This window comes from Platalea leucorodia (genome assembly GCF_965183815.1).
Source record: "Platalea leucorodia genome assembly, chromosome: 7".
NCBI classification, from domain to species: domain Eukaryota; kingdom Metazoa; phylum Chordata; class Aves; order Pelecaniformes; family Threskiornithidae; genus Platalea; species Platalea leucorodia.
The window spans coordinates 43185186-43212136 of NC_138829.1; the positions used below are offsets into that span (position 1 = coordinate 43185186).

The 26951-nt window shown below is 39.4% G+C and overlaps 1 protein-coding gene across 10 annotated transcripts in view; it reads right to left on the reverse strand.

Annotated features, from left to right (window-relative positions):
* Nucleotides 1-26951, reverse strand: part of MGA (MAX dimerization protein MGA) — a 64605-nt gene that overhangs the window by 13928 nt on the left and 23726 nt on the right. For 8 of the 10 annotated variants that reach the window (XM_082318740.1, XM_082318739.1, XM_082318737.1 and 5 more), the window contains exons 6-17: nt 24749-24877; nt 23236-23334; nt 21285-21934; nt 20248-20605; nt 18983-19206; nt 17926-18066; nt 17436-17508; nt 15515-16035; nt 13712-14009; nt 11341-11976; nt 10430-10729; nt 7272-8974 (exon numbers count right to left, since the gene is read on the reverse strand). In XM_082318740.1, the coding sequence (XP_082174866.1) occupies nt 7272-8974; nt 10430-10729; nt 11341-11976; nt 13712-14009; nt 15515-16035; nt 17436-17508; nt 17926-18066; nt 18983-19206; nt 20248-20605; nt 21285-21934; nt 23236-23334; nt 24749-24877 (5132 nt within the window). The remainder of the gene's footprint in view (nt 1-7271; nt 8975-10429; nt 10730-11340; nt 11977-13711; nt 14010-15514; nt 16036-17435; nt 17509-17925; nt 18067-18982; nt 19207-20247; nt 20606-21284; nt 21935-23235; nt 23335-24748; nt 24878-26951) is intronic. The other 2 variants (XM_082318738.1, XM_082318741.1) reach the window with 2 other exon arrangements.

The following is a 26951-nucleotide window of genomic DNA, read 5'->3' on the forward strand; positions in this document are numbered from 1 at the left end:
ACAGTTATAACCTTGGTAATGGTCTCTCATACCTAAGATAGCAACAGTCAGAACATCATACAACCAGGCTTCTTTGGGTCATACAGTAAACTGCTTACATGATGAAGAGTATGATTTTGGCTCTTCCCAAAACGCTGACCAATAATTATTTTAAATATTTGTGATATTCTGAAGAGTACTTTTTCTCCACGCTTGCCTGACCAAGAAAACTTGCTACCATCTGTGAAGACAGAGATAGAGAACAACTGCAGTGCTGTAGCAACTACAAGATTTAAATACCAATCTTGCGGCCATTTGTAGTACCAGGTGATGATTCCCCCCCCCCAACAAAACAAGCCTTATTCAAGCAATTTTTTGTATTACAGTTTTTATTGAAGTTTTTTATATTATAACCTTTGGTCTGCTTACAGAATGCAGAACTCTTTCTCCTCCTTAAGTAAGAAAATGTAATTATACTTCCATTCTGTACTCTTATCTCACCCAGTTCCCTGAACTAACCCAATCTTGTCCTCCTCCTATTCTTCTCTTCTGTCTTTCCTTCCTTCTCTTTGTCCTTCTTTTCTTTCTTTTTGAGGAGCTGCAATCTCCTTCTCTGAAATGAATACTTACCTGAAATTGATGCAAACAGTTCTTCACAAAAAACACTTAAGTGCAGAACGGGAAAAAAAAGAAAAAGCAATGTGCAATACTGGATCCATAAATGGCCTCTAATAAATGCTTTTCATGGTACTGGTTATTTAAAGTTATCTGCAACTCACACTGCTGTTTTAAGAAACTCTGATTAGAAAGGAGAAAGTGTTGCACTTACTCAGCTGACCACAGATTAGGCTATATACAGCACTATAATGAAAACAAACAAGAGCAGCCTAAATTACCACACAAGCATAACTAACAAGTGGCTAAGGATACACATTTCCCATCAGTCATGAAATTTACACCTGTGATATTTGCAGCTACGTTAGTTTAAAGGGAGTCAATTTATAACAAGGCAGTAAATCTTAGCTGATAATTTCCTTTTTGACAGAGAAGCACGATCTCTAATAACCAATGTCTGATATAGTATTTGGCTTCTTCATACTGACTAAACACAACCTTTTCTAAACAAAAAAAAAAAAAAAAACACAACCCCGAAACACACAATTAGCAGCAAGGCTATCTAAAATTCAAAGAACAACATGAAAATTGCCACCTTAGTTACTGACACCACAGAGTGACCAACATTGTGAATCATGCTGCCACATAAGATTATCAGTATTTTTTAAACTTTGTGTAACACACCATCTCCCGTGGCTGTGTGATCAAGGCTACAGAAAACTGAAAACAGAATCAGTATGAAAAATTAAGCAAGTTTGTCCTCCTTTACTGAAGGCTATGCTGGATATAACCTTTGTAAAGTATAGCAACGTATACTTTATTGCAATGTAGCCTTTCGTAAAGCATATAGTAAGTGTATGCGCGCATATATATGAAAAAGGGCGCATATATATATATATATATAAAGAGTGTTTGTGTATAGTACATAAGATTTTAGTGTCTACATACATACACACATACACGTATGCAATACTGCCTGTAGAATCTTCCAGTCTTTTAAGAAGAATGAAACGATGCAGCATCCTCCCCCCGTAAAACCACTCTCAAATATTCCCAAGTCTTCCACTGATGTCATGAGGGGTCCTACAAAGTGTTCGTAGCATAGATTCTGTGTAGAAAGAGGTATAAACTTCTAAACTACTCACTTGCAGAGAAGCTGACACCTCTTCCTGTACTATGTAGTATCGAGATATTACTGCTGAAACAAAGAAAAGTGATGCTCAGGTTATCAGCTATAGCTGCTATATCTGAACAAAAAGCATCCTTACTTCTACAAGTTGCTATGCACACTCCCATCTTACCTACTACCTCTATGCTTGTAAAAAGTCTTTTGAAAAAGAAAGAGAAGAGCAAGGAGAGTGACCTTAGATGAGAAATTACTAGCTTTAGAGAACAATCTCACTCTTTCTTTCAAAGACATTTTTAACACTTGAAAGACACCATTCTTCTCGGCCCAGGAAAGCAGCTCTGATCTCTGGTGAGTTCTGTATTTGGAAAGGAGATAAATAAGTTATTCTACTACTACTAACTTGTGGGGTTTCTTGCAGCTTTCCTTCAGAGCAGCTACGAATCTGTATTATGCCATGACAGTTCTTGTTATGAGTATAAAGAGCAGCATGGAGGTAAAACAAGTTCTTATCTGACTTTGAAAGTATGGTACTGGCACTGGCAGGAACTTAAGGAAGTACTGTTTCTCTCTGTGCATGAAAGCCCATAAAATCCTTATTTGTTCCATCCTGTAAATATTCTCCCACAAAGCAAGACTTGTTAGCACTGGGACCAGGTAGAGCATGGAGAAGATGAACTGTCTTTACCAAGGAAGCAGTGCATCACCTTGAACCTGACAGGCCGGTCAGGTTCATGTCACCACTGCTCCCCAAGACGGCAAGAGAAGGAAAGTCAGCAGACACCATGTCCCTGGGACCTTGGTGAGGTCTAACCAAACACTGCTTGCAGTCTAGATCCAGAACACATATGCAGGGGCTACTGAAACTGTGACCAAGTTAAGACTACATTGCATTTCAGCATAGGTGTTTCAGCAACTTTCAAACACTGCCTGTGAACAGTACGCAGCTTTGCTTCAGGTCTGTTGAGTGGCTCCATATGCTTACAGTAACTTAAGAAATCTTTTTAGTTCTACTACATAAAATCTTATTTGAAGAATATCACTTATGCAAACAGCCAGCAATTTTTCAACAACTCCTCCTCACATCTGCTTTACTTGTTACAGACTTTGTCAAGATCCAGTTTTAATGAACGGGGGCGACTCTTTGGAAGCATTTTTTTAATCGAGTCATTTTGTTCTTAAGACAACAGATGCATCCAAGTTGCCTTTAAGTCAATTCTGTAGCTTCCCCATTGAAAAGCAGACACCAACCCATTTGCACAAGGTCATAGAAAGGCAGGAAAATCAAAAACACAACTGACAACTTCCAAATTCTCTAGAAGTCCTTAATTGCTATGCCAGGGTTCACAGAGTGAACTACAGGACGTACTAGAGGACCCAGAGTGCTGAAATTCCAAGAATTCCTCAGCTGAGCAGAAGAACGTAAGTTTGAATCTGAAATTAAAGTCTACTAACTGGTAAGAGAGAAGCAAAGGGAAAGCAAAAGAAAAGAAGTTGGAAGATATCAAAATTACACCATCTCCCCAGACGCAGACCTTCTGTTGAGCTACAACAGGTGATGTAAACATGTAGCATAGCTGCTTCCACAGCTTTTTTTTAATCCTCCCCAGGGCCTGATGAGAGAAGGAAAAGCATCATAAAGCCAGAGGAAAAAAACCTGGCTGAACAAAAATTTTTCAAACAAAGATAGTATTTAAATTACAGAACTACCAAATAGATACACACTATTATGTAGAAAATATTACATGTGCGAGAGGTAGAGTTACGAAATTTAACAGGTCACATTTCATGACAACATAGTTGTATTTCATAATACATAGAGCACTTCTCATTCTTGCCTGCTCTCCTGGGTCTCTTGCCTGTTCTCCTAAAGCCTCCTTGATGCTGGATGCCTCCCGATATTTTCTCTAGCTTTTCCATTTTATGTAGTATCATTGCTGTGATTCTACATGCAAGAGACATACTGTTTTTCTTCAGTGGGCAGGACTACCCTGTCTGAACTACATTTGGGCATCATTACACTGCAGGGAAGGGGACATGCAGGGTAGTTTAGAAGACGCTACAACCCAGAGAGTGAGGGGAAAAAAACCCAGAAATTTAGCTCACTGAAGAAACATTATCATGGTAAAGCTTTTGAGTGCTGACAAGTTACAAGGGGCTAACCAAAGGGCTGATAGGAATTATCCAGCTAGAGCTGTTCTCATGGAACTTTCTACATGCCATCATACTAGAAAAATGGTATTCAAAACCTGAGATGTGGCGTCTTTTTGACTTCTTGTTGGGGTGCAAAACTTTTAAAATACTTGTGGAAGCCCTACCTTTCTAGCATCAGTCTTTCCACAGGTGCTGTACTTACAAAGCTTCTAAATGCCTTTGAGCTTGTAAGAGTAAAATACCTTAAGGAATGGAGACGCAAGAGGAGCAATCCTGCACTACAACAGAAGTTCCAAAGTTGCTACAGAAATGTCAGCACTTTTCCCTCTCTGCATTTCAACACCTCTTTCTAAGCACTCTCCTTTTACTTTTACCTGTCTGTCCCTGGCACTCTACACCCCTATTGCTGGTTCCTGAAGAGCAAACTGCCTGATGGCAGAGTCTCAGTGACAGTGCTGAGAAAGGAGGAGGGCAGATGACAATGGATGTCATTAGACATTACCCAAGCAAATGCCTCGTTTCTCGATCTGCCTTCTATGCTACAATGTCTGCAGATTTCACACATGGTCTGTACCAAAAGCTCAGAACATGCGAAAGATTGTTAGAACTTAAATCATCCATGAAATATGTCACTTGCACTTTTTATTACACTTACAATGTTATAATAATTCATAATAGTTCCTTATAATTTTAATGTTCAGCTCAGGAAAAGAACAATTGAAAAACACATTTTAACAACATTTAAAATAACTCACCAGACACAGAAGCTATATTTAGACTAGTAAGTTAAACGGGACCATTGGACTCTATCTGTAGCATTAAAATACTAGAGCAACCCCCGGCATGGTTTTGGCTTAAGCCAACAAGCACTCATGTGAACAATTCACAGATAGAGTCTGTGACTTAGCCCAGGCCAAGCAGTCATTCCCAACAGGAACTGTGTGTGCAATCATCATATCTTGGAGGTCAAGAGTTTAACATCACATCCCAGACCATCGCACTTGAATTTGTTCAGACAACAGGTCCTGGTATTGATTAGTTTGCTTATACAGATATTCTCAGAAGGTTTTATTCATATCACCAAACCCAAGATGACCAACCCTCCTAAGCTTCTCTTGATGCAATTCAGGGTAGGAAATGCAAAAGGGCAAAGATACCATCTCAGGAAGCTTCTCTCTTTTTGTTGAGTAGAGGAGATGTCTACAAGAGTCTCTTAAGTCAAGTACAGAGTCAGCACAAGGTAAGAAGGTCATCTGAAGAGCATCAGTATGTAAAATTAAGAACAATGAAGTCATTACTGCAATGAGAACCAATGTGGGGAAACGTACTAAAAAAGAAACATTTACAGCTACTACAGGTTAGTAGCAATCATCCTGACCTTCACTGGAGTTTTCCAGAGTTTTTAATGGCTATTTCCTGAGTAACTAAAACCAGTCCATATTCCAAACTAGTAGTGAAAGAGCTGTCGTTAGTATTTCCACTAAGCAGAAGTATTAGTGGACGTGCGTGTACATTTCGCTTCTATGTTTCCACTAGCTTAATGAAACAGATAAACATTCTCTAGTAGTCTGTTTATATGATCTGACCTCATCCAGTCTGACAAACAATATACCAGCGCAGCCTGTCTTCTAAGCACTACACTGATAAAAAGAGTACATCCCAGTGAAAAATAACAGACTTAGATATTCAGATTTAAAACTGAATTCTCCATTAGGCATTGACATGCTAACTTAACTTGCAGGCAGCACAGCCTAACAAACCAAGAACTCGCCCAAATTCCAGACAGGTTTTGACAGTCCTCTCAGATCTCATTCCTCAGCTTTACTGCTCTAGAACCAAAGCTAGCTTACGCGTGTTTGTATGAGCTTATGGTGAAGATAGACCCTTATATGGCTTAACAAAGCATATTAGTCAAAACCTGCATACTAAGTTTCTTCCGAAATAAATATTTCCTACAATCTCTGATAATTATTTTTTTTTTGTTTCATCATCCTTTTGCAGGACAAAAGAAAATACATCTTTAAAACATCAACCCTGGTAAGAGGCTACTCTGTGACCTAGGCATTACACTACCTGTTGGCTCACCAACAGATTCCTAAGACTACCTCATCTGGAAAGTTTATTGGGCATCAGGCACAAATTAACTGTAGTTCTCAAAACTTGATAACTCTGCTGAAGTTACTGAAGGATACAGGAGTTATCAAACTCTCACCAACTGACTCAAGACAGCAACAGCTCAGTTTTCAGCTTGAAACATCTTTCAAAAATGACATCTGCCTTCAGTTTCCACACCTTCATGCAGCTGAAATGCTATCATCTTGCAATGAGAATAGCAAGCTGGAATATGAACTGATTAGTCAATTTTTCTGGAAGTTAAATAGATTCTCTAAAAGCCAGAGTTGCTGACTTAATTGAGTTACTCTGGATATGGTTAAAAGAAAAAGAAGTCTAATTTGGTTTCCAGCTGTGAGAGGACTACATTAACACAAAAGGGCTAAAAGAACTATACACTTTCAGATTCCTGAAGACACTAACATAATCTCTGCTATTCTTAATTTGTTTGTTCTTCTTCTCCAGTTTAACCCTTCTCTTTCCACTTTTACCTCATCCCAAGAAACAGCTACCTTATTTATGTCCATTTGACTGTCTCACAAAACCACAACTTCGTAAATTTTAAGTAACAATGCATTGTTTCTTAAGTCACATACTGATATATAAAAAGTACATCAAGGAGTTACACATGGGATTGTTTTCATTTTTGGGTGAAATTTGATGGAAATTCTACGAGCATTAAAACCTACACATATCTTAACTATACTAACCACCATGTTTTACTCTTATTCTGTGACTTCCAGAGTGATTTGTTTTCTATCGAATATGGAATGACAGCTTTCACACACTACTTAAATGTATTACTAAATTTCAATAGGAATTTAAGGGGAGATTCAAACATTCCTTCCAGAAATGAATGTTAACTAAGGGCTACAAAAATTAAGTAGAAGGGAACAGCTTAAAATACCAGAAATACTAGATTGGCTACTACATTTTAGGATCATAAGTCATATTATAAGGAACCGAGTTGCTTGAGTAAATACTGGAGGAAAACAACATGCAACGGTTCTACTACAGCTTGCTCAGTATAACTCCCATTATCTGAAAAATGGACAATTTCTAAAAGGCCACTACAACACTACCTATAAAAAACCATGCAACTAAGAAGAAATAAAAGACATTTTCACCTGGAACCCCAATCTAGACTTTCTAAGGAAACTGAAGTCCAGAACACGAACATCATACTGTGTCTTTCAAATCCATGGGTTGTGACATGTTAGTTGGTCAATTTAAACAAACAAACAAAAAAAAAAAAAAATCCCTTCATAAATAGTTAAATGCTTACCACTTTTTCAACATCTACTTCCTCTTCACTTGGGAAGTCAGAAGCACCATCCAGCATCTCATCAGCAGAATCATCAGTTTTTTCATCCTCGTCATCCTCATCATCATCTTCCTCTTCTTCCTCTTCCATATCATCAGCAGTTATATCAATAGTGGGCATGTAACCCTTTTTGTGAGGCCTGGCTTCCTGTGCCCTCTGTTCTGGTGTCAGGACGTCACTTTTCTCAGATGTATCAGCTTTATTATCCACCTCGCTTTTATTTTCCAAAGCGGGTACAATGCTAGATATTTTGCTCCAAGAACTGTTGACATGTGTTACAATATCATGACCTGTTTTCATTTCTTCCTGAGAATCAAAAGCATCTTGTTCTTTGTTGTTACTGCCTTCCTGCCTAGCTACGTTTGCTTTGCCTTCCTCGGCATTGACTGTATGCTCTTCTCCTGAAGCATTATCCTGCTCTTTTGCAGAACTGATTTCAGACTTACTTCCTTTTTTCTCTCTTATGCTTTCTGCTTCTGTAGAGTCCTTGTACTCCTTCCTTCCCACATCTGGCTCCACGGCATCACCCTGGCATTCTTGTTTGTTCTGAGACAGTTCAGTCCCTCTCTGTTCCTTCTTGTTCTCCAGCTGTGTATCTTGCTCTCGTTGACTCTGTGACTGCCCAGAAATTGCTTTGTTGTCCTCCTTCATCTGTGTCTGCGCACCTCCTTCCTGCTCTTTTACTGGTTTCTCTTCCTGTTCAGCATGTATTTGTTCCTTCCCATGGTTCTGCAACTGTGCAGTCTCCTGATTCTCAAGACTCTGTGGACATGCATTATCCAGATGAGCAACTAGAGACTGATCTGATGGCCCACGAACAGTTTCAGAGTTAGCTGAAACAGCCTCCGCTACAGTTTCCGAACTGACAGAATCCTCCTTCTCCTCAGAGGCCCCTTTTTCTTCCTCATCATTTGGTTTCTCACTGATGTACGAATGGTCAGATGATATGACATCTGCAGAAACATCATGCTGAGAAGAGCTATCATCACAAGAACTCTCTAGCACCTTTGAGTCCTTCTCCACCACCTCTAATGTAGCGGAATTTCTATCAGGTGCGATTGTGCCAGATGCTGACTCTTCAATGTTATTTGACTGGTTAACTGACAAGTCCTTTTCTCCTTGTTTCCTATCTGACACTGTGACCTCGGATTCTATAACTTCAATGTCATCTGAGTGTGAAGCCTTCTCATTCTCCTTCTGCTGAGCAGCACCCGAGTCCTCTTTCTTGCATATTTTCCTGTAATCCTTCTTCATCTGAAGAGATGCAAAATGGTGAAGAATGGAGTTTGGCACAGTCTTCTGTCCTGGCAGCTGAAGTAAAGCAAAACTGCCGGATTGTAAAGGTATGAGATTAGCAGTGGTAGCTGGCGGACCACCTGAGCTGCAGGTTATTTTAGACTCGGAGGCCGTTTGATTTGTCACGCTGCTAGCAGCAGGAGGAGAGATCCTCAGAGTCAGAGTGCCTGCCTGTGACACAAAACTTGTTACTGAAGGAAGAAGAGAAGATGCTTGAGTGGCTAGATTAGATGTAGGGGATAACTTGGGTACTGCAGTTTGTACAGCTGAATTTGTGGCAGGAGAAGTGGAAGACACAGAGGAAGTGGGAGACACGGGTGACTCAGGAGGCTTAGAAGGTGCAGGCAACCGGACGCCTACAACAGATCCTGTGAGGAAAACAAAACATCAACTAATACTTCCTCAAAGCCATTTTTTTCTTTTAGTTTTAGTATTTGATGCTGTACTAGAAGTAGCCAGCATTCCCAAGGATCACAATGTAATCAGGTCTTTGACCACAAGTTCTCAGTGAAAGAGCTGGTACTGCATAGAGACATATAAACAGTTGAATTTTTATATGGAACACCCTAATAAAATACAGGAGGTGGCTATTCTAGAACTAACAGATTTAATGGTAAGTTCTAGCATTAAGCTTTTTAGTCCAAAAGGAATTGCATTTAGTTAAAGTCCTCTGCATTTTACTTTTGTATTTATTTGTAAAACAGGAAAATGGGGATTTAAAAAAAAAAAATTAACACCCCACCCCCGCCCCAAGACTTCCACATAGAAAAGCTATGACAAGTTTACACAAGTATACCACAATCTTTTTCATCTTAATGAACTCTTCTGCAGTGTTTCAGAACTCCATAAAACAAGGAGGAAAAACACCACCACTGGCAACTAGTTTCTCTTGTACAGCAGAAGCCCCAAACCAGAAAGGAATTCAATGAACTTTTCCACTGATTCTTTACTACACTTCATACTCAAAAACCTTAACTAAGGCACAGGATTATTTTCTCTCCTCCCCAGCTTTGTCATCTACTATGCTTGCTCTGGCCTTTCTCTTTTCAACACTACTCTGCCTCCCTCTCCTCAAGATGCTTCTTTGTAAAGGGAGAACAGAAAAAAAAAATCCTACTGCAAAGTCAAACATGCATTTAAAGTACATTTTGTTTATAAACATGTTTTATTTACAAATATGTACAACAGTATCCTCAACAGGCATCCTACCTATTTTCTGTCAGATACCTGCAATTTCTAACTCTTCCAACCCTGTCTTCAATGATACACTAGAGAAACAGCTGAAAATCACACTTATTTTTCTTCTCACGCTCTAAGGAAGAAAAAAACCCAGCAATTTTGTACTGTAGTATAACATTTGATCTGAATATCCGCTGTAAAAGCACTAACAAACCTGCAAACCAAACAAAAACAGAGCAGCACATCCAATGAGACACAAGTAAAAGCTCATTCTTTTTAAGAGAACCTCCAACAAGAGTTATTTTTTTAATCGCCAGATCAACAGAATTTCTTTTAAGTTCTGACAGTAAAATGGACATGGCTCCATTGCGACACACACAGAGGCCCTTTTACTCGCTGCAGAGAAGTCCCAAATTTTGGTGACTTAGCTATTAACTGCACTTTCTGTATTTTAAACACATGGTATTTAAGTTGCATTACATCTGAATACGTATTCACTATGTCCTTCAACTACTCACGCAGAACCAAATTAGACTCTGCTCAATTACTTCCAGAAGAGGAAAGGAGCACCACAGAGATTCAGTACATTGTTAATTTCTGGGTAACACACTGGTCAGTCAAGAAAGAAACACTGGACTTTGTACCTGGATTGCGGAACATCACTGGCTGCACACTGGGCTGGGCACCTGCAGCTCGAAACTGATGCAGAGGGACAAGCTGAATTATCTGCCCATTAGGATGCCTGAACAGGTTCATACCACCAGGGCTCCTGAGAGGCTGAAGGACCATCCTCTGCCTCTGAGCCAGTTGTGTGTTGTTTAGTGGTCGCAAAGCAGGAGATGTCTGATGCACTGGAATCAGCAACAATCGAGGTCCCATGCGTTTTTCTGTTCCAGGAGACATCTTCTGGGGAGTCTTACTTATAGCTTGTGGAGTAGCATCTTCTGAAACATTTTTGAAGTTATATAAAAATCAGCTTAAGAGAACAGCCTACAAATCAGGCATTACGCTTAATGAAAACAAACACAAATATTCTGGAAACAACTGGATCTCTCTACATTTGTTTGAAAGCATTTTTTTCTCTTTTTATTCACAGAACGCACATAAAACCAACCAGGCCAGAACAGTCTTTCTCATGCGGTTCCACCGACATTTCTCAACAATCGTGACTCAGAAGACTTCCATGTTAATGATGAGAGAGTAATTCCATACCTACTTCTTGGACTCTATGCCAACCATGAAATTCTAGCAGTCATAGTGATAATTTTGCTATACGTTTCTATGGGCCAAAAAATGATGCGAGGCTTCCAGCTCCTTTCATAGCAGTCACTGACCAGATAGCTACATTTTTTTTTCCTCCTCTACCGGCTCAGGCTGGAATAAAACAAGCAGCTTAAGAGATTACATTTCTTATCCTATTTTGGAAAGAAGGGTGAGGCAAGTGAATCTATATTTAAATTGGGTTCTACAGTTGCAGACTGTATTCCAGCTACGAAGGAGGCAGAATGAAAAAAGGAAGCGTTTGCAGCAATAGCCCAAAGCACTTAAGCCTTACCTCTTTTTGGATTCAGTGAAGGACTTGAATTAACTCCTGATAGTATAATTGGAACAGAGCCAGCAGAGGAAGTTGGTGTGGTCACCACAGATGTAGCTGTTGCAGTTGTTGTTAGTACAATTGTAGAAGTGGATGTTGTGACAACAGGACAAGTAACAGTTGGTGTTGTTACTACAGTTTTAGGGAATGACGTGGTTGCTGCTGGTGCAACAATCCCTGTTGCTTTTGTTACGTTCACAGCGGCAGTAGGAGTGGTGGATGAGGGAGTAGTAGAAGTGTTGATTCCAGGTGTTGCAGGAGCAGCTGTGACTGTAACTGCAGGAGGAGAGCAGGGAGGTTCATTAGCTCTTGTTTGGCTAGGAGTGGTCACAGCAGATGCTGCCACACTGGTACTTTCCACAGTAACTGGAGAAGTGGTGGTGGCTGTAGTGACCCCAGGAGAGACCGTGCATTGAGCTGGAGATGGCCTTGAGGGAACCACAGGAGCGACAACCATTATTGGCGTAGGCTTGATACTGAACTTCTGTGGCCCTGACAGAGGCTGTCGTGTGCTCACTCCAGGGATCTTCTGCTGTAGAGCTCCGGCTTTGTTCATCACAAACTGTGTGAACACACCACCAGGTGAGGGTCGGGCAGCTGCAAATAAAAACTTGCAGGTCAAAATTTTAATAGATTTCCTCTTTGCCTTTCATGAGGTGCTACAATTGTAATTTCAGCATGAACCTGAGCCTCCATTTTCTTTGTACCTTGTAATTAAATTGAAACCTTTATGGCAGTCCTGAACATGCCTTACATATTAGAAGTATGTCTGCTTTATTCCACTTCTATAGCTTTTTGTTGCATTTCTTCCTGGCCACACAAAAGAATCAGGTCTGAAGGGGTTGTTCTTTATCATGAAACTATGAACAGAAAATTCTAATTATAGTACAGGAAGACAAACACCTAAGTGAAAGAATGGGCTCAACCTATTTTCTAAACCTCAAATTCTTCCTGTAACAGCTTGTGTGATCTTCCTCTTTTCACTGCTTCTTGGTTTTCATCCCCCTTCTGCTGTATCCACACCTCACACAGCCACGAGGGAAGGGGGCAGGAGGGAGATAGAGTTTGCCAGGTCCCCTTCTCATTGCAGTGACATTCGTGCAACTGAGGATTGGATGGGACAAATTTAACCAATGGGAACTAATCACTATGGGGAAGATCCTTTTCCTCATCCCTTGCTCTCCAAAGGATTAGAATACTGCATCTACATCACCCCAGATGCCTACGGATGAGTACAACAGCATTGAGACTACGGAGCAAGCCCAACTTAAGTATTATAGTTATTTATGAATATAGCATTTTTAACCCAGAATATGCCAGAACACTTAAATCATATATGCAACAACCACTTCACCCATCAATGAAATGCAGCCAGCTCTTTAATATTGCATAAACACATAAAACAAGAAGATTTATTACAGGACAAGAAAAACAACACACCCATTTACATGGCAATGAAAATTTAGGCAGAAACAAAACAATCCATCAGAAATTAGCCAGGACACAGGTAACATCCTTTTCTCTTGCAAAGCTTCTTCAGATCTTTAATTAACATGTGGATGGGCACTAGATTTTCTTTTTTTTTTCCTCTCTCTCTTTTTTTTTTTTTTTTTTTTTTAAAAACTCATGCAAAATGTAATAGTTAAAGACAACTTCCTCTCTTGCCATGCTGGGGTAACCATTTCAGTACCAATTCAGACACACATACCACATGCTTCTTCTGATACTCTTTTTTTTTTTTTTCCCCCTTACTCAAAGTGCTAAGTCCAACCCTGTTTAGCTTGTGAACTCCAATGAGACTACAGGCCGGTGTGGTTATTGGCTGCACACCTGTTGTTTCGCTAATCCAGATTTGGACCATCTTGTCTTTCACTGCTGCTTCACGCATCTTTGGTGGTCTCAAGAATTCCAATTATAAGTGCAACGTCATCAGAAAAACTAACAGCGAAGAACCACAGATTAGAGTGATCCTTTACTCATTTTAAGTAAAATCCATGTTTGATGAAAAGCAATTAAAAAGCACAGTAAGGAAACTCTCAAAACAAAAATCCAAGCTTAACATTCAGCACGTCTCCATCCACTCTTCCTTGTCTCTTGAAAATATGTTCTAGCAGCATTAATAAAATAACTAATAGCCAACATCTGTAATCTTATTCTGAAGTCAAAATAAAACTTTCTGCTTTAAAGAGGTTATTTATTGCAGAGGCAGTTTAGGTAGGCAATGCAGCCAAAGGCAGCATGCAGTGTTGCACAGAAATCAACAGCAACGCTGTACACTCACTTTTTACTTCAGCTTCACGCAATGAAAACACAGTAATAAGTTCCAACCTACCTATCTGTCTCTGTGCTGGGACATGGGTTTTCAGAGTCGTCACAGTGGGGGTTGAAGTACTGCTGGTGGAAGATGTAGTTTTGGGAGTTGATGTTGTGGGCACCTGGACTGATGGTGTCCCAGAAGCAGCTGCTTTAGCATTGGATGCTACCTTGGAGATCACAGTACTGAGGGTTGAGATATCAAGTACTGTGGGTCGCAGCCTGCCTGTGATATAAGCTGCTAGCCGATTGGCGGGATGTAATGCCCCCATCTGTCCCAAAAGCAGTTTGGCCTGAGGATACCTTTTATCATTAACCTGAAAAAAGTGGAAAAGGGAAATTTTGTGAAAAGAATGCTAATTCACCACCTCTGGAGAGGCGTTTCATTCCATGGGACTTCCAAGTGTCCTTTTCAAAAAACCATTGCAATTCAGAATGGGAATTCCTAATTTCCTTACTGCTCAGGAGAACTTCAAACAACTCTGTTACATCTTTATAACACAGATTTTAGATGCTACTCAGACTCTCGCATAGAACCACAGAGTCCAAAGGAGCATGTGAAATCACTGAAATTAGATAAACTGAAGCTGGCCCTTATTTCTCCTGTTCCTTACTTATGCTACAGTCCTTGAATAAAAACGGGTTCCCAAATTCAAGGACAATTTTGGATAAAATTCTCAAACCTAATTAACACCTAGCATTACAGAAGAAAGAATACTTATGTCATATACATTGGGACAAAACTCTAAAGAGATTGTAAAAGCCTCATCAGCTTTTTCCTTATCCATACTGTCATTTGATACTGTAATTAAGGTATGAGGAGTAGACTAACTTCAAATTTAGAGTTGTAGTGGTAACTGACTGCATGGGAGACAAGAACCAGAACATCTTTCTGACTGCCAGGCTTTATGCCTACTGGTCAATGGGAAGTTTGGGTATGTTGTGTTTTACTTTCAGGTTGTTTGATAATACCTTCTAAAAGCCAAATATATTTTAACACATTACTAAATAAGATCTTGACTCTTTTTATTGATCAACTCGTATTAAAAATAAGACATCTCCCTCTACATTTTTTCTCTCCACTAACTTCTCTTTGTGAGGGTGCCGTATCTGCAAAGTGTCATGAAAATAAATTTTACTCTTATTTTCTAATTCATATGCCTTCTCTGAAAGTGGTGTTACTATAACCACAAATACCTTTGATGGAAAAAGGTCTTCATCCTAGCCCTACGGTTCCTACCACCAATTCATAATACCAAGTTGGCAGCATGAATCTGCAGGGAAAGGACTCACTTTGAACTTAGGATTATGAAGTCTCTTGATGAACAACATATATTCTGCAAAGAGGACGCAGGCGATTAGTGAAAATTAACAGTAAGCTGTAGCAAAAAGCAATTTAATGCTTACAGTTTCATTTTAAAGTTTTGTCCCAGTGTACACTTTCTCAGAAAATGGTCTTTTCCTGGCCTCTAACAGCCATTCATTTAGAAGTATTATCTGTCAAATGCATCTGCAAGGAGTTTTCCAAAGCACCAAAAAGATCTTGAGAGAGATTCTGTACTTCGGCCGCCAAGACCCAAATGGCCAAAAGGACAAGCTAAACCATCAGATTTCAGACTTCCAATCAGATTTCCTGTTATTGAGTCAATCTTGAAAGGGACAAGCTTATGGAGGGGCAGGAATGCCACCAGATACTAAGAATCCTTGTCTGTTCAGGCAAAAGACTAGGCAGACAAATTAAAGAGTGTTCCCCCCTTCAAGGAGTTCTGGGATACTGGATGAAATTGAATCTAATCTCCACAGTAAAGGCAGAGGGACCCACCTGAATCAAGCCTGAGGGGCTCATATTAGCTTTGCGTTTGTAGACGACCAGCTTTCCCGCAGGAGAAACCCCTGCATAAAAAGGCAAGCCTTTGCCCCCATGCAACTTCTCACGCAGTTTGTCCAACGTGTCTGCCCGCAAGAACTTTAGATTTTCTGGGCTTTTGCGTGACAGCACACCGCTATCAGGAGTCTCCAAGACAGGTATCTCGGGCTTCTCGTCCTTGTCCTGGTAGGACGGCACTGAAATTTTCACTCTGGAGGAGTAGACAGGAGGGTGGTTCTCATCCTGGGCCTTGTGTTCCGAAGCCAATTCAATAATGAAGCTACCCGCTTTGAGGCACTGTGGCGCGTTACTGTTGAAACGTTGTGATAAGATGGTCAAGATCTTATTGTGATCTTCCTCCCAGTTGCAGTCAGAGATAATCTCGATAAGTTTGGTTGGTCCACCTGGAGTGGTGTGATGAACATAGGAGGTGGAGGAAGAGTCCCCCTCACTACGGGAAGACCACCAGCTTTTCTCTGAGAAAGAATTGAAATAGGTTTCTGCAATACTATGGCATTTTAATCACCTGGATATTCAAACAGTTTTATTCTGCCCACACCTCCACCCTTGTCTCAGCTGCAGGGCAACAACAAGTAAAAGAACTGTTCAAAGCATCACTTCCCCTTGCAGAGGTTCACAGGCAAGCAAAAACTCACTGCGAAACTAACGTAACTATTTCTCACAGTTCATTCCCTGCAGCCGTATCATCTCAGGTTGTATCCCATTGCATCACAAGCTAAACAAAGCTGGGTTGTTTCAGTACATGGATGAAAGACCTCCAAGCAACACCAACATGCAGTAGAAAGCATCGCTGGTTATTCAAGAGATGGCACTTTTCTCTTGGAGTCAGAAAAGGACCAGTGTCCTATAATGGCACGGGGGGCAAATGTGCTGCTAGCAGAACTGTCTTTTGCAGAAGATGTATAACAGAAGCATGACCTTTTGTTGTCATTAGAGATCCAACGTCACTTTTTGCAAAACTGTAAGGATGTTGAGCCCTGTGTCCTGGCCGTTTTAATTTCGCCTACCAATTCACCAGCATTTTCAACTAGTTGTATTATTTTTCCATTCCCATCCTTAAATGTAGAGTGCGCTGTTGTATATATTAAACAGTGAAAAAATTCAGCTATATTTCATTAGTGGATGACACAATGCCTCTAGTATATGTCTCATTTTAAAGTTCGTAACATGATTTGGGCCACTTCAGACTGAAGGAGAACACAGATGTCTATCTTACTTCTTCATGAAATAGGAACTCAAACCCAGTATATATAATGTAGCAAAACTTCGATCCAACCTTTCAACTTGAACTAAAAGAATTCAACATCAAACAATTCCAAATAAAGTATAGGCGCATCCTTGTCCCATGTGGTTCTAAGTGGAAAACATGAGTATCCCATCCTCACAGTACCACTTGGATATTTATTAATTCTTCAGTAACTACAAAGTAATAGTAAGGAAAAAAAGAGGGGAAAAAAAAACCCAGACAAACCATGTACAGTGATCTCCACTCCTTCCCAAGTATCTAATTATCACTCTTGAAGACAAGTCTGCTGTGCAGTATTACCTTTTATTGCTAAACAAGCTACTGTAATACTGGTCATTTTAATCTTAGAGCAACAGCCAGCACTGGATATTTAGCCTGCTGTATCTCCCACGTGACACACACACACTCAACTGCTTAAGAAAACAGGAAACTGTAAGCACATCATAAGATTTTTATTGACAACAGTAATAACTCCCCCAGCACATGGACTTTTGTTTCATCAATAGCTGCAACTTTTTAAAAAAATAAAGCCAACAGGAAAAAAAAAAAACAAAACCAAAAACGTGGAACTACCAAGAGGTCCAATTATATTCAAGACTCAGCTCTTACCTCCTGATTTATCAGTGTCTTTGTCTATCTCACAGGTTGCTTTCTCAGGAGTCTGAAGCTCTGGTTCATGCTCCTGTGGGAGGAAAGAAATGCAAGGAAAATATTCATCCTGTATCTCTCTCTTCCACATTAAAAATCACATCACAAAATAAACTAGTTCATCATACTGTCACCTCGAATCATAAATCATGCTAACTTTGACAATGTTACAATTTTCATCTTAGAACAGCTCTTTTAACAATGAACGTTTAACCCTTACATGATAACGCACTTAGCAGTCAGGAATTTCCACAGACAAGACGATTTCTGTCATAGTAACAAGATAAGTCTACCAGCACTGCTAGGTGATTTAGGCTCCAAGCTCCACAGCCCTATCACCATCAAGTCAAGCCCTTGTGGCACATAGGAGTTTCTGGGGAAAAAATTACTTCAACATTTTCAATATATCTGCCTGTTCGTGATACGTGCTAGTTACAATATGACTTCTTACCTTTATACTAGAACTCTGTGAATCACTTTTATCTTTTTGTTGCTTTTTCTCCTCTCTCCTGCGTTCATATGCTCGGACCCTTGCACAAGTCATCATACTTTCAAAGTACAAGTAGACAGGATCCTTGTCCTCCTCTCGAATCTACAAAATAAAAAAAGAGAGAAGGAAACCTCTCCATTCTAGATGCACGTTAGATTCATGAAATAGTTTTACACTTCAACATTAATGCTTCAATAGGAAGCGTCAAAAGAAAGGTCTAGCGCATTTAAAGCTGAATCTGCCCTCTTAGTATCACATAGACCAGTCTACATCTTGCTTCCAAATTACATATTCAGGGAGGGGCAAGGGGGGGGTGCGGTGTGTAGAACAGAACACCAACACCGCCCCCAAAAACCCAAACCCGTTCAGATACTCTTCTAAGTGGGGAAATGAGTCCTAAGTGTCATGCACTGTTTAACATTATATGGTATACATTAAACAGCAACTCTGGTATGTTTATTCTTCAGACTGAACTCAACTCAACTCTACTGCTGTTCTGCCTCTACTACTGTTGTTGCTTTTGTTAGATACTAAGGTGAGGGGAGAGGCAAATACAGATTCTTGCAACGTTGGCAGTGAAACCTCAAAACAAGAACAGAAACAGACTCCAGAACTACACTGAACACTGTGTGTCTGTATCCCAATTGTTTTTGCAAGTAATTCATTAATCACAGAGGCTACATTATGCAGCTAGTAACTTACACAAACATTACAGGACCGGCAATCATTTTGCCCAAAATAACATATATTATTGCATTTTTTAAATGAGGCTATTAATGAATCATAATCACCTTTCACCATCTGTATATTGCTACAGTAAATTCTCAACAGAAGACAGATACAGTTAAAGATTTACACACAGCCAATTCATCCTAACTTCTCAACATACCTATGGACTGTCAGTCTTAAGCTTTCACCTGGAATTTGATCCAAAATGGCCTAACACAGAAGCTTTTGGCAGTGTTTGTTTTAATTTTCAATACAAAGAAAAACAAATGCATCTCTTTTCATTTCTTACCACTGGATTGGGTTTAGGAGTATACACTCTGCCTGGTTTCATTCCACTGGAAGATCTATGCCTACTAGAAAGCAAGACTTCTGGGTTGGGCAGTACCGCAGATTTAACTGGTTCAATAACAGATGGTGTTGGGACGTAAATTGGCTCTGGATCTATTTCTCCTTCTACTTTCACCCACAACGGACAATTCCTAATAGGCTGTTCTGGCTCCGAGTCACAGATAGCTGAAAAAAGAGGAGGGGGGGAGGGAACAACAACTTATTTATAAATGAAGCACCATCTAACACAGCAGTAACAGAAATTTTTGTCTGAGCCTGAGGCCTAGCCATGCAGCAATCACCAGTTCATACTGTCAGAAAATACTACTGGTTGTTTTTCTTGTCTCAAATTCTAGCCAAAAGTGACTGGGATTTGTCCACAAGAAAGAAAAAATGAAAATAAAAATGATTCTACACTAACCATTGTTTCTCAGTTGTACTGTGACAGCAGACACAGAGAAACGCTGAAGAATTAGTGATCTTCATTGATGCTGTATACTTAAAAATTATAAACACCTCCAAAAAAACAGACTTTGTACCACAGCTCTATGGAAGAATTCCTTTATTCCAGTGGAACACCAGATAACACTATGCTCATTTTTACGTATTGCCATAATAGTTTATATTGTTTATATTAATAGTTTATACCTAATAATATTGCCATAATTCTTTACTAGCAAGAAAGTGAAAGTGTAAATTCATGGTCAATTTCTACCAATTTGCTTTTCTGAGCATACCTTAGTCCAGATCTGAAACTACTGTAAATCACTATATTTCCACTGAAGTCCATGAACTATGCAGCCATATACAGCAACTGAAAATACAGCTCTAGATACCCACTTGAATAAGAGGGAAAGAAAACAGCACTATGACAGTGAAGATTACCAACAGTGACAGCAGTAATTATCTCATATCCTTAGTCTTTAAAGATATTTGGAGAGTTGAGCAGGAGTTTAAACTATCAAAAAGAAACTCCAGCTATTTAATCACAATAAACAACTAAGTAATGCCCAAAATGCTGATCAGATAAGAGTCAGAAAAAAGGGAAAAGGTGTTATTTCCTGCTAGTCAGCTATATGAAAGCAGATATTGCGGACATCTCTTGGAATCCACTCCCAATTTCTGGACTTAGAAATGGCATCACTACTGCGTCCTAATAAAAATGCCCAGCCAGACAGGTGGTTTCTGCAAAGCTGCAAGTAATCACTTTTGCCCAGCTATACTTACTGTATTCCACCCTTTTCCTCTTCTTCTTATCTTTCTGCTTCAGCTCATCTTCCTCCCCATCACCCTCTTCTTCCACATCTTCATCCTCTTGCTGATCTTCTTGTGTTCCATAGAACACAAGATTTCCACGTACAGCCTTTTTCATTATTTTCTTATGTTTTGATCCTCCCTTCACCAGCAACACTCTTCTCTTCAAGCAAGTACAACCAAACATACAGTCTGGTCTGCGGCAGTGGGTAGGCTGACGTTTCTCCAGTGCTAGACTAGCACATATGCAACCCAGTCGACAGAAATCGTTATTGCAAGGAGGTGCTCGTCGTCTTATTATTTTGTGGATAGGTTTGTTTTTGAGAGAAGCCTAAAAAAAGTTTTGAATAAGTATACACTTCAAATTTTAGTAAGAAGAAATTTTAGTAAGATTAAATCAAGCATATGCAAAATTGCTACTCTAAGTTCATTTAGAATAACCCGTCCAACCACACTGTTTACATATGAAAATTTGTCATCTATATGGGGGGGGGGAAGGGAACACAACAAAACAAAACCAAACAAACAGAACAGAGGAGAGTTTGCATTTGAAGACTTCTGCAAGGCAATTTGAGACAGCTAAACCATCTTGGTAAGAAGTAGGATGTGAAGAAAGCAAAAGATGTTATTATGTGACAACCAAGTTACATGACCAGGATTTTTTTTTTTTTTTCCCCAGTTAGTTCAACTGGGAAAAAAAAAGTGACAAATAGTAAGGAAATGCAGTTGCTGAATAGCAATTTTATTAACCAGAATTTTTAATGGTGAAAATTTGAGATAACTCAATTATTAATGATTCATATCAACACGCTATTATCACAAATAGTTTTTTCACATACTGCTAAGTCAGTACTTCTCAACTTTCACTGCAAAGACTATGCCACAAAGGAACATCATGCCTTGTCATGCTCCTTAGCAGCTTTAGTCTTATTTTCTGCATCTATGCAACATCAGTAAGTGCACGGATTGCGAAAAGCAACAGTACAGAAACGAAACTATTACAGATCTACCTGAGCTGTAAGCAGGGTTGCCAGAGAGATGTCTGCTCGTTCTTCTGTAATATAGGTCCGTGGTTTGCCATCCCAGAGAGCACAGTCTTCCAAGTCCATTAACTTCACTTGAGATTTAGACAAACCTGGTGGACGAGCTGCTTGTTGCTGTTGTGGTGCTTGGCGCAAACTAATCTGTTTTGGAAGTATGTTTTCATCCAGAGCTGGCACCATGAAACTATCTGCTTGGTTAGTCAAACTGCTATTTGAGACAGACTTAGCAGCCTTTTCCCCTGATGCTGAAGAGTTCTGTTTCTGCTTTGCAGAAAAAGGTGAAGGCAGTATAGGCTTGTAAGATGATTTTACTCTACTGTTTGTAGACGTCTGTCTGTTTTGAGTCTTTGTCTTCCTAGAGGTAGATGACAGAGGAACAGGCTTGAACGTGTAAGATGTTGATGGAATTATGGTGGACTGCTTCTTTAAAACACTGTCGAGTGTTCGCACATAGCTAGTGCTTTTAGTGGGAAGCTGATACACCACAGGAGAAGTGGGAGTGCTAGAAGAGAATCCCATACTCGTTTCCATCAACTTCCCTTCATTTTCCAGGTACTCATCCAGCTTGTCACTACAGAACGCTGAGCGGTTCTTCAAGGAACCTTCTGAACTGCCACCTTAACAAATAAAGAGCACTTTAACTAGCTCCCGGGAAAACATACTGACAAATCTTATAATAAATAAACGATATAGAAGACGTAAATAACTCTCTAAAAACACATATACAATTCCTTTAGAAGGGTACAACGCAGGCACGCCAAATAGAATCCACTCTGAAAAACAACCAGCTGTCTGAACAACTGTTTTTGTGGAGATTTTACATGTGTATTTGTCCACAAACCTTCGGCTGGGGCTGCATGGCTAGAAGGCGCATCCCCTGGGTGGTGGATAGGGGATCCCTCTCTGGAGGGTGCACCGGATAAAATTGAAGAAGGTGCCGCGAACCAACGCAGCCTAAGGGAAGGCCACCCTGACAGAAAAACCACTGGCCCTCCAAGTCACGGGGGTTGGGCAGGAGGCCAACTACCTCCTCCCGGAAGAAAAAAAAAAAAAAAGTTGCAGAAACAACGAGCATCAACTCGGAGATGGAGAAAACCAGTAATGAAGTGAGGAGGAGGAGATGGAACTGGATCGGTCATGTCTTGAGGAAAAAACCAACAGAAGACTGCGCTGTGGCCCTTGGGACTCCAGAGCACGCAGCCGCAGACCGATCGAAATGGAAGAATGATGTTCGCGCCTTGTGTGCCTCCTGGCACTGAGAGAATTCAGATTCAGATTCAGATTTGTCCACAAAAACAGTAAGCCTTCAACAGGCAGTGCTTCTATGCAACTTACTTTGTTCTGAACATCTAGCCTACCTGGTACACCACAACACATCTGGAATACCCCAACACAACACTGTATGAAAATACAGCCAGTGTAATATAAATATTTAATCTAAATACAAAGTAAAAATTGGCAAATTGCCAAATATCCATTTCTCCCTGAGGCACGGCAAAGTAATCAAATATGTAAGGAATATCTATTCTAACTGGAGTTAAACATACACCAATATAAAGGAAAATTAGTCTAGTTCATTAAGGTCCCTGGGGCAACAGATTTCTGAAATTACCACAGTTCCAAGCAAACCCAAAATTGATGAACAAACCCAAAACTATCACAGCTTTGATCTTCACTCAAGCCTTCTGTGTAAAACAGAATACACATATTTTTATCTTACTCGGAGTTTCTCTCTTCCCTCATAAACCTCCATTCTGACCATGGAAGTAGTACCAAAAAATTCTTTATTCATGACAGTTTCAATATAAAAAAATCTGATTAAGACATACACAATTATCAAATTGTAAGATCTATGGAAGGTCAAGAAAAAGGCCACGTGTTGGAAATATGTGCACTGATCTCTCTCTCTCTCTCTCACCTTCATTTCTAGAAGCACCATGAAGCTTCCCCCGCCAGCCTTTGATTTTTGTGAAATCATTTGTCTTTCCTGTCCTGGAAACAAAAGGAAATCCAGTATCTGGAAAAGAAGAAAGCTAGCCTCAGTTTATGAACGAAGCTTGATTGTATCAATGTCCTAGGAAATTCTGCTTATTCCTTTTCAGGGATAGATGAACAGTAGTAAATCAAAAGGCTGAATAAAGAGATTTTATTTTTACTTTTTTTTTTTTTTAAATTAATAGAATATTTAACAAAGCCAAGCTTCCTGTAGAGCCCTGCTGTAGAATCATGCATCTGCTATCTCATACAAAAGATGTCTTCTCCTGTATTTTCAGTTTTAGTCTCCTTAGCAATGGCGCGAGCAGTCGATTCCAAAACTCAAAATGGGCAAATCAGCAAGTTAGCAGGGTAAAATGGAACAGGCAGGTTTCAAGCTGATACTACAATTTCTCTCAGCGGGAAAACTAATTTGAGTTTCTCCCCTCAATTTAGCCCATGACTTTTATAAGATCTGTAGAAACTTCATTCAACATTTGCTGTTCTGTCAAATTCAGCTAAGTATCAATTAGGAGTAGAGACAGGGAATAATCACAAAAGACAGTATCAGCTCTGGGAGCTAAGCTGGAATGTAAAAATACTAACAAGAATCTGTTTGGCTGTTTTACATATTGCTAGGCTAGACATAACTGCATTTGACACTGAGATGACTGAGGTCTTCTGAATTGAATCTGCCTCTTTTTCAGTGTAAACAAAGCTGAGATACATGTGCCTCTTTACCAGCTTACAAAAGCAGCAGATTAAGAAAGACAGACGAATCAGAATATTGAAGTAGGAGAAGGAGGTTAAGTAGGAGAAAGATAAGCACCCCTATACTTTGTCTAACCAGTTTATTATTAAAAATAGTATCTGCCAACAGTATTAGAATCATAGTCACATTATAATGAGAACCACACTTGTTTGGATACTAAAGTTTTTAAAAAGCACAACTGGTCAGCACTTTCATAATAAATAATTACCATGAAGTTATAGATTAGCCCCCAAGTAGCGCCTCAAGCTCCTCTTCTGGAAAGTTCTGATTCTCAGCTTTGTGAAAGACAACTTTTTTTATTTTGCATGTGAGCAACGTTAGAGAAATGTAGATTGCTTAGGCTTTTTCTGAGCCATATGAGAATAGTTAACATGTATATTTACATTTAGAAAAATCCAGCTCCAGTAGACAAAACATGCCTATATAAATTAAGCCAGACAGATACTATTACTGGATCACAACCACCACAAAAATGAAGGCTAAAGACAATCTGGCCAGAATTACTCAGGACTCCTTGGCCAGTAACTGCATCATTGCATTTAAGGAAGTTCTCACATTTTGTCATTTTAATACTGCTTTAATCTCTTTAAGATATCAAGTTCAACTAACGGCCATTCCCTCGTTTTTATCACTGATAAATAAAAAGGTAATACTTGAGATTTCAGCAAATTCATATTCTACCCACCTGGAGAATTGGGATTGGTTCCTGGATAGCTCCACAAGGAGTAATTTGAGTAGGAAAGAGGAAGCTGCACACCCAAGTATTTCAAGTCAATGCTCATTGTTGGGTCCACAGAATTCAACTTCAGTCCCACTACAAGAGGCAAGTATCAGTAAATGTCTCAATGCAGCAAGACGTTAGGAAAAAGCAAGTCAAGATATTTACTAAAAAATAAACCAGTAAGTTATATACAGCCTTTTCTAGCATTCACCCACCATTTTTAGAGACCTGAAAAAGAACATTAGCGACTATAACTGTTACTGATACTGGATTTGCAGCAGGTATGAATTAAAGAGTACTTTAGGGAATGTGGAATCAAGAAAAAAAATGGAATTACTTTTCATAGTTTTCTTGATTACTACTGAAGTTTCCACAGAAGTTTATTAACCAAAATGCCAGTGTTGTAATAATTCTCACAATAAAAGTTTTTGTTTGTTCATTTTTTGAAGAAGTTAGCACCATTTACATTCTTGAAGGCTAGAATTACTGCCTGAACCAACCCAGCTGACTATTCGACATTTCATATCACTACATAAGTTATCAATCCTGCCAGTGGTACTTATACATCCCCCTCTCTACTGAAACCCATTCTTGTGCAAGAAGATATACCACACACACTTCAGTTTCAACCAGCAATAAGAGACAAGAGCAAAACACATTTCAGTTCTGAAGAAGTGTGTGTGCATGTTTGGAAATTATGATATAAACAAACTTCTATTCAAACAGCGCTCTCAGGACTAGTTCATCAAATGATCTGGATCTCAGTAGGTTATTTTTTTTCCCCCAGGCTCGGCAGTTTGCAACACTCTTCCTTCCCCCCCCCCAAGCAGGGAGAAAACCAGCTATAAAGAAACTAAACAATCCATGTTGTTGATGCCACCACAAAGCTTAACTGCCTATAACATCTTCCTTCACCAACTCCTCCAAATTACTCACACCGAAAGACTTTACTTGGTCACAAAAGGTATCTTTATCCATGGCAAAACAAATATAGATATAGAAATGCTGAGAAAAAAGAAGCTAGTAAATTTGACTTAGTACATTTTTCAGAAAATATTGGTACACTGAATTCAAGAAACAACTATTGTCAATCAAATTCAGGTCACAGCCTGAAGGTGAGAACATCTGTTTTGGTTTTGAGCTATAGAAACCTATAAATGTTGCTCCTGTTGCCAACAAGTCTGAAATTCATATATTAAATATGTGAGTTTTGAAATTGAAAATATATGACTTGACAAGGCTCAGGACACCTAAAGCAGTATTTGCACATACAGTAGAAATCTTGCGTTGGTGGTATACATTTATGTTCACAAGTGGCACCACAGTGACCTGATTACTGGCAGCCCAAAAACAATCAACATGGAACAAATCTCAGACATGGTTGTTTAAATGGATACCGTTATTAAAGACAGTCTAGTGAGATTCAATTTTCAAATCTACATAGGGAAAATGATCAGCAAGCAAGTCAATCCAGCATTTTGTATAAAAACACGTCAACTGCCAAATGTCAAATGCCATCCATTTCTTTTCAAACTCAATTTAAAAATAAAATGGAAAGCGCACACAGTTTCTTTTTCTTGACACTCCATTTGAATTATTCTGTCATCTTCAAAAACAAGCCTAGCTTTGTTTAACACTCAAACAAAAATAAGAACATCATCCACACAAAATCGATTCTTTCAGTTTAGGATCATGAAGTAAAGAACACCCCCAGACAAAAAACAAAAAACAAACAAAAAAAACCCACACACACCACAACACAAACAAACAACAAGGATGACTCCAACAAGTACAACATGGAATGAACGCAGACAGCCTAAAAGAACAAATGGTAACAGTAAGTATATGTCAGGACAGACATCACCATATGTGACACGTGAACTATCATTTTTATTAATTTCAGTTGCTGTAATCAAATCATAGCAAATGAAGAACCATCTCCTCCAGAACTTTCTCCTCTCCATCAGATGCAGCTGCTAAATTTAAAATACAATGCTTGAGAAAAGTGCCTTTGATTTTCAGGAATGTAATAAGGGATTCAAATTAGCTCAGATAGAAAAGGCTTCCCATAGCATTCCAGTACTCCAGCAGGAGCTTTCCTTCTAACACGCTTAAGCTGAATTCCGTTGTTTCTGAAGCATCTTCTTCCTGCAGTCCGGGTGTCTCT